The 12585-nt window shown below is 40.6% G+C and overlaps 1 protein-coding gene across 4 annotated transcripts in view; it reads left to right on the plus strand.

Annotated features, from left to right (window-relative positions):
* The window catches only part of LOC138292724 (zinc finger protein 501-like), a 109674-nt gene that overhangs the window by 77840 nt on the left and 19249 nt on the right, over positions 1–12585 (plus strand). For 2 of the 4 annotated variants that reach the window (XM_069231460.1, XM_069231461.1), the window contains one exon: positions 174–269. The exons of 1 other annotated variant lie outside the window; for it this stretch is intronic. In XM_069231460.1, coding sequence (XP_069087561.1) covers positions 174–269 — 96 coding nt within the window. Of the gene's footprint in view, positions 1–173; positions 270–3652; positions 4562–12585 lie in introns of those variants that run through there. One more of the 4 variants, XM_069231463.1, reaches the window with a different exon arrangement.

Here is a 12585-nt window from a genome sequence, read left to right on the forward strand (position 1 = left end):
TGCTCCGCACTCCAACATTATCATGGCTCACACAACAGTATGTTGTGCTTCACAGCTTACATGTCAGAGCCTACCTGCAGACTGTGCTCACTTTTTGGTTTAGATCTTGGATTTGTCACCTTAGCATGTTTAGTATGGCGTGCAGTTATATGTAGTATGTCTCCTCGTTTCAGGAGCTCCACATATTTCTTCCGTATTTTCACTGCACACAAAACCAGAGGATGAAACACGTTCACAGGACACAATGGAAGTCATGAAAAGGACCTCAGGTGAGCACGTAGTATTCATTCCACGATGGTAGATATTGGGACAGACTTTCAGCATCTAGGAAATTCTGCTTTATTATACACATCAAGTGTGAACTTTAGGGTATTTATGGCAAAATTATTATAGCTGAAATTTTGAGAGTGTCCCTTACGTTTCAAGACATGAGTGAATAATATTTATACAGGGAGTGCAGAATTATTAGGCAAGTTGTATTTTTGAGGATTAATTTTATTATTGAACAACAACCATGTTCTCAATGAACCCAAAAAACTAATTAATATCAAAGCTGAATATTTTTGGAAGTAGTTTTTAGTTTGTTTTTAGTTTTAGCTATGTTAGGGGGATATCTGTGTGTGCAGGTGACTATTACTGTGCATAATTATTAGGCAACTTAAAAAAAAAAAATATATACCCATTTCAATTATTAATTATTACCAGTGAAACCAATATAACATCTCAACATTCACAAATATACACTTCTGACATTCAAAAACAAAACAAAAACAAATCAGTGACCAATATAGCCACCTTTCTTTGCAAGGACACTCAAAAGCCTGCCATCCATGGATTCTGTCAGTGTTTTGATCTGTTCACCATCAACATTGCGTGCAGCAGCAACCACAGCCTCCCAGACACTGTTCAGAGAGGTGTACTGTTTTCCCTCCTTGTAAATCTCACATTTGATGATGGACCACAGGTTCTCAATGGAGGGTTCAGATCAGGTGAACAAGGAGGCCATGTCATTAGATTTCCTTCTTTTATACCCTTTCTTGCCAGCCACGCTGTGGAGTACTTGGACGCGTGTGATGGAGCATTGTCCTGCATGAAAATCATGTTTTTCTTGAAGGATGCAGACTTCTTCCTGTACCACTGCTTGAAGAAGGTGTCTTCCAGGAACTGGCAGTAGGACTGGGAGTTGAGCTTGACTCCATCCTCAACCCGAAAAGGCCCCACAAGCTCATCTTTGATGATACCAGCCCAAACCAGTACTCCACCTCCACCTTGCTGGCGTCTGAGTCGGACTGGAGCTCTCTGCCCTTTACCAATCCAGCCACGGGCCCATCCATCTGGCCCATCAAGACTCACTCTCATTTCATCAGTCCATAAAACCTTAGAAAAATCAGTCTTGAGATATTTCTTGGCCCAGTCTTGACGTTTCAGCTTGTGTGTCTTGTTCAGTGGTGGTCGTCTTTCAGCCTTTCTTACCTTGGCCATGTCTCTGAGTATTGCACACCTTGTGCTTTTGGGCACTCCAGTGATGTTGCAGCTCTGAAATATGGCCAAACTGGTGGCAAGTGGCATCGTGGCAGCTGCACGCTTGACTTTTCTCAGTTCATGGGCAGTTATTTTGCGCCTTGGTTTTTCCACACGCTTCTTGCGACCCTGTTGACTATTTTGAATGAAACGCTTGATTGTTCGATGATCACGCTTCAGAAGCTTTGCAATTTTAAGAGTGCTGCATCCCTCTGCAAGATATCTCACTATTTTTGACTTTTCTGAGCCTGTCAAGTCCTTCTTTTGACCCATTTTGCCAAAGGAAAGGAAGTTGCCTAATAATTATGCACACCTGATATAGGGTGTTGATGTCATTAGACCACACCCCTTCTCATTACAGAGATGCACATCACCTAATATGCTTAATTGGTAGTAGGCTTTCGAGCCTATACAGCTTGGAGTAAGACAACATGCATAAAGAGGATGATGTGGTCAAAATACTCATTTGCCTAATAATTCTGCACTCCCTGTAGTTGCAAACGGAATTATCTGAAGGCACATACTGATACTGTTTCCAGTTGTGGTTTTCTCAGAGCTACAAACATGCTTAGGTATTCAGAGCACTGTAAATGTGGGCACCATTATGGACATTTAGAAGAGAAAGGTCATGTCTTTTCAATAACTGGGAAATAATTTTGCAGCTTTGCTGCAAGATTAGTAAAGGATTTGCCAGGCAACCACGTGTTATCTTTGTTTCTGGCCACTCTGGGTGGAGAATACTTCCAAATACTACTTAGGGTGGTACATCGAGATGGGCAGTAAATGAATTATATCAAGGAAGCTTTATAGATTGTACCAGAGCCTGCAAAATATCTGTCATTATTCATGATCTCACAAGATTCTATCAAAATATCTCTATAAATGTAATCTTTGTTGTCAAACAGCAAAATTTTGCGGGACAGTTTATGAAATTAGGCAGTTTGTCCTTTGCTTTCTCTGCTTTCTCTGTCTGCAGCTAACTCTTGGCTACATCATGAGCCCCTAATGCCTGTCTTCACCATTTGCACCAATGTCCTACATCAACAACATCAAGTGTGAACTTTGGAGTATTTATGGCAAAATTATTATAGCTGAAATTTTGAGAGTGTCCCTTACGTTTCAAGACATGAGTGAATAATATTTATAGTTGCAAACGGAATTATCTGAAGGCACATACTGATACTGTTTCCAGTTGTGGTTTACTCAGTGCTACAAACATGCTTAGGTATTCAGAGCACTGTAAATGTGGGCACCATTATGGACGTTTAGAAGAGAAAGGTCATGTCTGTTCAATAATTGGGAAATTATTTTGCAGCTTTGCTGCATTGCCAGGCAAACACACATGGTTGTATGGAGGGATGCATGAGAGTTTTATCTTTGGATCTGGCTACTCTGGGTGGAGAATACTTCCAAATACTACTTAGGGTAGTACATTAAGATGGTCGGTAAATTAGTTATATCAAGGAAGCTTTGTAGATTGTACCAGAGCCTGCAAAATATCTGTCATTATTCTTGGTCTCACAAGATTCTCAGAAAATATCTCTATAAATGTAATCTTTGTTGTCAAACAGCAAAAAAATGCGGGACAGTTTATGAAATTAGGCAGGTTGTCCTTTGCTTTCTTTGCTTTCTCTGTCTTCAGCTAACTCTTGGCTACATCATGAGCCCCTAATGCCTGTCTTCACCATTTGCACCAATGTCCTACATCAACAGCAGCACCAGTCTGCTGTGCACATTGTCGACGCCTGGGCTCCATTCTTGTGCTCCTTCCATCAAGTATGTGTCTAAATTCTGCATGCCCATCTTTAAGATTCATGAGTTGGAGATCTCACACAGAAAGTAACAATAATGTGTCTCTTTGCAACTGACCCTAACAGTTGGTCTTTTCTGAGGTCCTGGCAGGATCTCAGTAGTGATTTCCAGGTTCTATATTGCGATGACAGAGGAACCAAAATATCACTCTTTTTTATGGGGTCCTCAGGATACTGTCAGTGAGAACAGATTGTTTTTCAGTTCCATGATGTCAGGAACTATGATGTTGAAAGCCAGCAGCTAGCACCATGGAGTTTCAACTGCGGTTCCCTGGCAGTGGCCTTCACTAATTCTCCTCTTACCTTTTCAACTCACACAGGTTTGTTCACACAGGAACCTCCAGGACCCAAAAGATCCCTATCATCTGTGGTGTTCCCTGTCTCCTGTCATCTTCCACCTTTACATGGAGCTTGGTGCTTTATTCACATAAACAGCATTGAGATTCACTAATTAGCCGATGTTACACAACTCTGCTTGAAGGTCTCCTCTGCTTTAGACATCCAATGCCTCTAACACTGCCAGAAAATCATCCAGCCTTGGATGTCCAGTGCCTACCTGAAGCTTAAACTCAAGCTAGACAGAATTCCTGTTATTTGCCAAGAATAACAGTACAAACCTGGCTCAAAGAAATTAACTATGATGACTTTGAAAGCCAACATTCACCAGTGCCAAGTTACTTGGATTTACCCTAGATACCAACTTCGCCCTCAAGAAACACCTTCCCAGAAAAACGAAGATGTTCTGGTACCAGCTTTCTCTTCTAAAGAAAGTGAAACTCTATTTTCCAGAAGGTGACTTCAGAGCTGCTGTTCAAGCACTCGTATTTTAACGTGAGGATGCTGGTAAGTCCATGCTCCAAAGCCTTCCAGACCTCTGGCATCCCTTATGGGCCTCCTACATGCTGCAGCATGTCTCACTAAGGGCCTGAAAAAACGTGATCATATCACCTCCACCCTGATGGAAATCCTCTGGCATCCCTTGCCAGCCAGTCTTTCAAAATAAGCTGGATCATTTTGAAAGCTATCACAACCAGCACTCCTCCTTATCTTGCTGACAAGTTGACCATCTCTGGTGGTTTTTGGTACACCTGCAGCAAGCACATCAACAGACTGCAGACTAAGAATTGTAAAAAAGAAAACGCAGGGCAGCAGGCCTTTTCCATTTATGCACCCATGATCTGGAACAGCGTCTCTGGATACTGCCCGATTACTTCTTCAATTTAGGAAAGAGTTGTAGACGCACTACATCAGAATGCATTATCTGTCCATAACCCAACTATTTCTCGTATCTCTAATAGACTTTATGCTTGTCCTTGTACAGTGGCTTGCTGTTTTTTGGCCATGTTTGCGCTATAGAAATACTGTATACATACATAATAGCCCCTTGCCTCTTGTAAGCCTGGATGTCTGAATAGAACTGAATGTTCAAGCAACCTACCCACAAACAACACTATGACTAACCTCTAGACACCCCCCTATACACTACACCCTTCTCCCCACTTAACCTCAAAACACTTAACAAACTTTTTAAAAGGATGTACCTGTTATGATGAACAGCAGCACCTCACTGCAGCTTGGATCCCGGAAAATAGTCTAAAAATTACACAAATAGATTGCAAAATAAAAGGTAGTGGTAAAAAAATGGGTACTAAATGAAACTAAAAAACGACTATATGGCCATAGAAATTAATAGGAAAAAATGTAAAAATATTGAATAAAGTATAAAAAAAATTAAAAATATTAAACATGTAAAACGTCAAAAAAGTTGTAAAAGAAGTTACAAAATATATATACAATTATTTAATATATACTGAAAAAAACATGTTAAAAGATGTTGGAAATATGTATTTAGAACAACTTAGGAAATGTTACAAAAGTTAAACAGTGGAAAATGTACAACTTGCAATGCTATTTAAATATGGTTTACTTTTTTTTTTAATAATAAAAAGTATTAAATGTTTCATTTACTTATCTATATATCAGTATTTATTTTTAAATTGAAATATATGTGTTTAAACATATAAAAAATACATTAAATAAGGTTTGAAAACATAAATAAATTTAGAAAAATGTGTTACATCTTTATTCTATAAAAATATGTAACATAATACCATTATTTATTACAAACCTTTGACTAAGTTGTATTATATTTCCAAACACTAACAATGCTAATTAAATAACACAAGCTATTTCTTCTACATACAAATAAAATTTAAAGAAAGTATTTCACACAAAAAAGAAAATTAAACAATCAAACTACAATGCAAACCATTTTTAAGAAAGTGTTGGACACTAAAGGGATGGATGGTATTTACTATTCCTACGCCAATCTAAACCAATTTGGGGAAGGTATTGAACACTAAAAGGGGTGACATTTATTATTTCCACGGGATGAGATTTACTCTTTTTTACTCCAATTTAAACCAGTTTGAGGAAGGTACTGGGCACTGAAGGAATGCGATTTACTATTCCCACTCCAATCTAGAATAGCTTGGGAAACCAATTTGAGGAAGGAGTCATACACTGAAGGGATTACATTATTGTTTCCACTCCAGTTTATACCAATTTGGGGAAGGTGGTGGACACTAAAGTGGTAAAACATACTATTTCCACAACAATCTAAAACATTTTCATAAAGGTGCCACCGACTAAAAAGTTTATATGCACAATCATTACTCCATGCTCACACATAATTTTTCATCTATAAACTACTAATCTAAAATTTACATTAAAAAATGACACTAACCAAAACTACAAACATATAAAAGAATAATTAAGATATTTTTAAAATATTACCTATCATTCCTAAACTTTGAACCATAAATTAAGAAATAAAATCATAATCCAAAATTGACAATGATAAATAAAAAAAATAAAAAATCGATTTGTAAAATAAGAATTGAAAAATGTGTTCTACAATGACAATATAATTATGATATTTCCAGACACCACAGAGGGAAAGAAGAGGAAAGCTCACTTACAGCATTGGCACTGAGTTAAGGGAATAGGTTGTACCAAGTACCCTAATAACATCTGAATTGGAACTTATACGCCGAGCCTCAAGCAATATGGTACGACTAAGCCTGCCAAACCCCAAGTGGCAGTCAGACAACCACACTCCTGGCAGTCCGACCACCAGATTATAACCCTGGTGGTCAAACCACCAGGGGACCGCCGCCACAGCCAGGATCATGGATCCCGATGGGGTGGCAGTGGTCGGAGTCATGGCCAGCCACGGCAGCACTAAGTTCTGCACCGCCCTGCTGATCATGAGTCCTCTTTCCGTTACCTGGTGGAAAGCTAATGCTGGTGGTCAAAGGGGGGCCCTGCACTGCCCATGGCATGACCAGTGCAGGGGCCCCTCTGCCTGCACCCTTAGAACGTGCACTGTCTTCAGTGCAGGCAGTACGCAATTCGAGGGTGCTTTTGAACCACGCCATTGGCCTTGGCCCCCTCAAGGGAGCCAAGGCCAATGCCGTGGCACTGTTACCAATGGTCAGACCAGCGGAAACGTCGTAATACGATGTTTCCACCGATCAGCCCGGTGGGAACATTGTAATATTACTGGGGGGGCTGCCAGTATGACGACAGCCTCCTCCCTGTGGCTTTAGCAGCTGGCTCGTCCGACCGCCAAAGTCATAATGAGGCCCTAAGATACAAGCTAATGGACCCTAACTGGCATAAGTATGTCACCTAGTTCCATCTCTCTCTTTTTCAGGAGACATGGCTACTGTATCTACCATATAAGTGTGGGTATAAAACATATTATATTAAAGCAATTCACTCACCGAGTAGTAGACCACTGGGGGCTGGTCCTCTGTTTAAAAAGCTCCCTAAATGTCACAGTTACTGTCTACTCTACAGATTTGCCAGATATTTTGAGAGTAAACTTAAGCATACATAGCAAGCCTCTGTTGCACTTGTGTAATGTGTACATAAAACCAAGGAGAAGTAACCAGGAGTCACAGGCTGTAGAAATATTTTATAGTGCCCTCAGAACTATAGATTCCTAGGACACAACCATTGTGTGTGGTGACTTTACCTGCATGTATGAGCCAATAAATGTCTTAGAATCTATTATGGAGGACAAGAACATGGCAAGACGTATCCCTCAACTAACATCTGGCCCACTGGTACCATGCACGGTAGCAGCTATGCAACTGGTACATCTCACATTAGAACATGGCTTGAGAGCGGGTAATGGGAGCATTATTTCTGATAATGCCAACTTCAACACATTCAAAAGGGGTAGCGTTCAATCAGAGTTAGATCACATCTTACATAGCAAAACATCATGGAATAGGATAACTGCCTTTAAAATAGACAGTAGAGAAGACAATGATCACTTCTCGCTATGTCTAGAGATGTCAACGAGTCTCCCAGAAACATGATCATTGGGTAGGAGCACACTATTAGCACAACCTTCTATTGGGAACAAGGACGGTAAAATGGCCTTCCATACTGAATAATTTAGGGACGTTGGCTATCATTTTCAACATATTTTCTGATGTAATGAGCCATTATTCTAATTTAATTGTATTTCATCTGATAAACCAATAATGGATATTCATCAATCCTTGGTTACAGCCCTCGGGTCGTATCTAACTAAGATTCCAGCACAGAAGGAAAGACAAGGGATTGATAGAGATCTTTTGAGTAATCCCTGATGTATGAAGGAATGCAAAGAGACTAACAAATTGCTACTCAAAGTTTTAAAGACTGAAAATGCAACAGCTGTGCGAAAGGAGCTGGGACGAGATGAATTGGAGCAATCTGTTACAAGTGGCTAAATGCAAACATACCGTCACATCTGGAAAATAGTTGCCCATGGAAGTAAAGACGTATTAACCTGCACAGAGCATTACTTGGAGCCCAGCACCTGGATGTTACTGACTTGTACTCTGAACCTGTGGAGCATTCCCAAGATCTGCAATGGACTCAGAATAATTGTATAAATAAAGCCATGGAATTTATAACTTTCTTTAGTATGGAAGAAACGCTGGAGGCCGTAGATGCCATTACGCCAGGAAAAGTCTCTGGTTTAGATAAAATCCCAGGAAATGTATTCAAACATGACAAAGAAGTATGGGCTCCTTATGTAAACGTAATCAGCAACACAGTGGCATTGGGAACTCCGGTTCCTCCTACATGGAAAGGGGCTTAAATTGTTCCAGTCCATAAAAAAGGGAGCAAGGAGGAACCCCGGCAATTATAGGCCAATCAACCTCAAAGATGTATTGCAAAAAAATATATATCAGGCAGATACTGAGCAAACTGAGGGCCTAATTTAGATTTTGGCAAGGGGGAATACTCCATCACAAACATGACAGATATCCCATCCTCATACTACAATCCTGTTATATCGTATGAGGATCGTAATACGGTGGATGGGATATCCATCACATTTGTGATGAGTATTCCCCTCCCCCAACATCTGAATTATGCCCTAAATTACTGGTGGATGATAATAACATCTTATCACTCTATCAAGAAGTGTTTAGGACCCGCGTAAGCACAATCAACCAGGTCTTCAGACTTCCATCTATCTTTTGGAAATACACTAAATTGAGGGGTGGGATTATGTTAATTGCATTCATAGACTAAGGGCGGCTTTTGATCTCGTCCCAAGAGGTCCCTTATGGGCCATGCTCAAGAGCTAAAGTGGACCCGATGATTTCTTAACCCAGATAATTAGATTACATCAAGGCATGGCGAACTCATAGAACCTATCCCCATCAGGGTGTGTGCTTGTACTTACCCTATTCTCACTCTACGTGAATGATGTAGTTGACATCATAAGAAGTGTAGCCTTGAATCCCCAGAGCTCTGTGGGGCCCCGTTCCAGCACTATTATTATATTATTTGCAAGTGACACCACTTTGGTGTCACATACACCAACAGGTCTCCAAAAATTACTTGATACATACTGTGCTACAAAGAGATTAGAAATCAACACCATTAAAACCAAGTATATGGCCATCAAACGCCCTAGGACCTTTAAGGAAAACTTTACAGTCCAAGAGCAAAAACTTGGGAATGTATCCAATTTCAGTTACGTGGGAGTAACACTCCAATCTAGGTTATCATGGCTTCCCCACATGAGCAAAGCAACAGTGATTCTTGTACACAACTCAATGGCTATCCCTAACAAATACCAAAGATCTAAATCCAAAGCAGTTACTCTGGCCCTAGAGGTATACAGACTCAGACCACAGCCTTATGTGGGGCCAAGTTATGGGATACAGTTGAACCAAAACAGCTCACGCTAAGTGAAAATAGGTTAATGAGGGTGGCTACTGGTGTTTTACTATGTCAACTCCACTAATACCAATGTACGAAGACTATGCTCTACTGGATGCGATTGTGGACAATCCAAGAACTGGCACATTATAGAGAAGGTATTCTGGAACTTGGTTTGGCAAGCATGGCCTTTATTCGTATTGGCGCGAACCACACAAATTAACACCAAAATCAAAGGTCCAATTGAAACAAACATATTGGGAGTATGTCTCCAATACCCTTCACCAAAACCCTAAATTAGGCAGGCTCACAACACAATTTCTCATTTGCACGTGGAACCCAAGGTTTGAAAGAGTTTCTAGATACATTTCAGCCTCACCTGGCAAAAATACTATATATGAAATTCTGCTACAAAACTCCTTAAGTCAAAACTTTTGCCACAAAATAAAAGCTGTATAATTACACTGATGCAGACACCACCTGCACTTTAATTAGGTAGTACTGAAAATATTGCACACATGTTGTTTTTTGTACAGCCTATCATAAGCATAGAAGGAAATGGATACGACTGATCTGCAGAAATATGGGGTTCAGGAGGCACATAGAAGTTTTAAGAGTCTTAAAATATGACGCAACCCCACCCCCATGTAGTCTTTGGCTTGAGCAAATACTTATTTGCAGATTATCTGATACATGTAAAGATGGATTTGAAATGTAAAATGTTTATGAACTCATGATCTATTGGTCTTAATTAATTGTTGTCTTTATTTACATTGATTGGATTTGTTATGTAAAAGGATTGATTTTAGGTTATGTGATTTAAAATTGAATACATGCTTTTAATGGTTTTTAACTGAAAAGTTATTGATTGATTGACATTATAATTTTCTACATAAAAAATGTAAAATTATTTTAATTATGTTTTTTTTTTCACAATATTAAAAAAACAACACTTAAAGCAATATTTTTTACCTTTGATATTCCACTCAACAATATGTTTGATATCCTGATACAGTATTTTTGTATGACAATATTTTTTATTTTATATTTTGTACAAACACAGAATAGTTCAATTTCTCTAATATCATTCGTAATGGCCTCCCCAGAATGGTTATTAACAGGCTGGAATGGCTACAAAACCAGGCTGCCTAAACATGCCTCACCCTACGAAAACAAGACCAAGTCATGCCTGCTTTGGAAGCTCTGTTCTGGCTACTAGTCAAAGCCATTATTACATTTAAGATTCTCTACACCTTTCACAAAGTATTCTGGGAAAAGGATCCAAAATAACTTCAGAAAAACAGCTTTAGTGTATATCCCAGCTACAAACTTTGTCCTGATCCCGTAATGATCTTTCAAGTGGATGAAACACAGAGGACAATCCTTACGTTTTCACAGTTAAAAAACTGAATACTGTCAACCCCTCCATGTGAGCTGCACTCACTGTCATGCATTTTCAGAAAAGACTAAAAACGAAACTATTTAGACTGTAATTCTAACAGACCTTCTGCCAACCAGAAGTTGTAACTGTAGAATAAGTAAAATAAATAAAATAAGTAAAATAGTGTGGCTTCCTAAAACACAGGCTTTGATGTGGAGTTTTAGTTGAGTGTCTAATGTTGACCTTTTCACTTGCAATTTGGTGCTGGCACACTAAACAGCCAACACAGAGGGCCTCATTACGAGTTTAGTGGTCTGATGTTGGAGTTGGCGGCCTCATTACGAGTTTAGTGGTCTGATGTTGGAGTTGGCGGTCTGATCACCAACAGGCTGGCGGAGAAAACCGCCAAATTATGACATTTGGGGTGATGCATACAGAATCCCGCCAAATTACCACTGGCACCACCAGTGCGGTCAGACCGTAGCGGTTGATTGGAACCACCACCAGTCTGGCAGAATTTCCGCCACGGTCGGACCACCACAGAACACCAGGCAGAAACAAACAGTTTAAAAGCAGAAACTAATCCCCAGGAAGACATACTCGTCCCGAGCCGCCATGGAACCACAACTAGATGTCATCTCCCTGCTCGTAGAAAGACAACGGAATCATTGACAACGAGGAAGACAACAACCGTAAGTACACACACTCACCTGTTACAGTTGTAAAATGTATAAATTGGAACTGTTACAAAACATACCATAGGGATGGGGGTGCGCGGGCTATACTCACATAATAGTGCAGTGACACACACACTCGCTTACAGCAACAAATACACCCACACATACACAGCACGCACACTGCAGCCATCTCACACACACACACACACACACCAGACGTCAATAACACACAGTTATGCACGGCAACACAGCAGAGGCCCAGCCTCACAAATTCACATACAACATACGAACTCGTAACAACAACACCACAATTGCATAAATATAAACACATGTCAGTAACTCACAACCGACACTGGCCAGGGACTCCACACACATGCAACACAATATACAACCATCTGTGATGAAACACACACAATTACACCATCATACAACCTAGGGATGCTGTGGTGGGTTGGTGGCTATCTGTTGGGGTGGTGACTGCAGGTATGGTGGATGTGCTGCATGTGGGTGTTCCGGTGGTTGTGGTGTCTGCGGGTGTGGTGACTGGAATGTATGTCTGAGAGTCTGTTGGGGTGCTGTATTGTGGGTAGCATAGGTATGGTGGCAGGATCACTAAATGTTGGAGTGGCGTCTGCAGGTGTGTCAGGTTTTGTGTCTGTGATGCTAGGGATGGTAGTGTCTCAGGGGAGGACATGACTGTTGCTGTGTCTGCTGGTGGCTGTTGTCTGTGTGCGTGCCGGTGGTGTGTCTTGTGGGGCTTATGTTTGTCTTCGGTACCCTTGGATGTTGAAGTGGATGCATGCCTGTCTGTGGGGGGATGTGGACTGGGAAGAGGAAGGTGGAGGTGGAGCGGTAGACAAGGGGTGACTGGCTGCCGTCATTGTGGAGGCCAGAGCCTGAAATGATCTCTGTAGGCCAGGCAGTGCACTGTGAATGCCCTCCAGGAACGCATTGC

The sequence above is a fragment of the Pleurodeles waltl genome, chromosome 4_2, assembly GCF_031143425.1.
Source record: "Pleurodeles waltl isolate 20211129_DDA chromosome 4_2, aPleWal1.hap1.20221129, whole genome shotgun sequence".
Taxonomy (NCBI): domain Eukaryota; kingdom Metazoa; phylum Chordata; class Amphibia; order Caudata; family Salamandridae; genus Pleurodeles; species Pleurodeles waltl.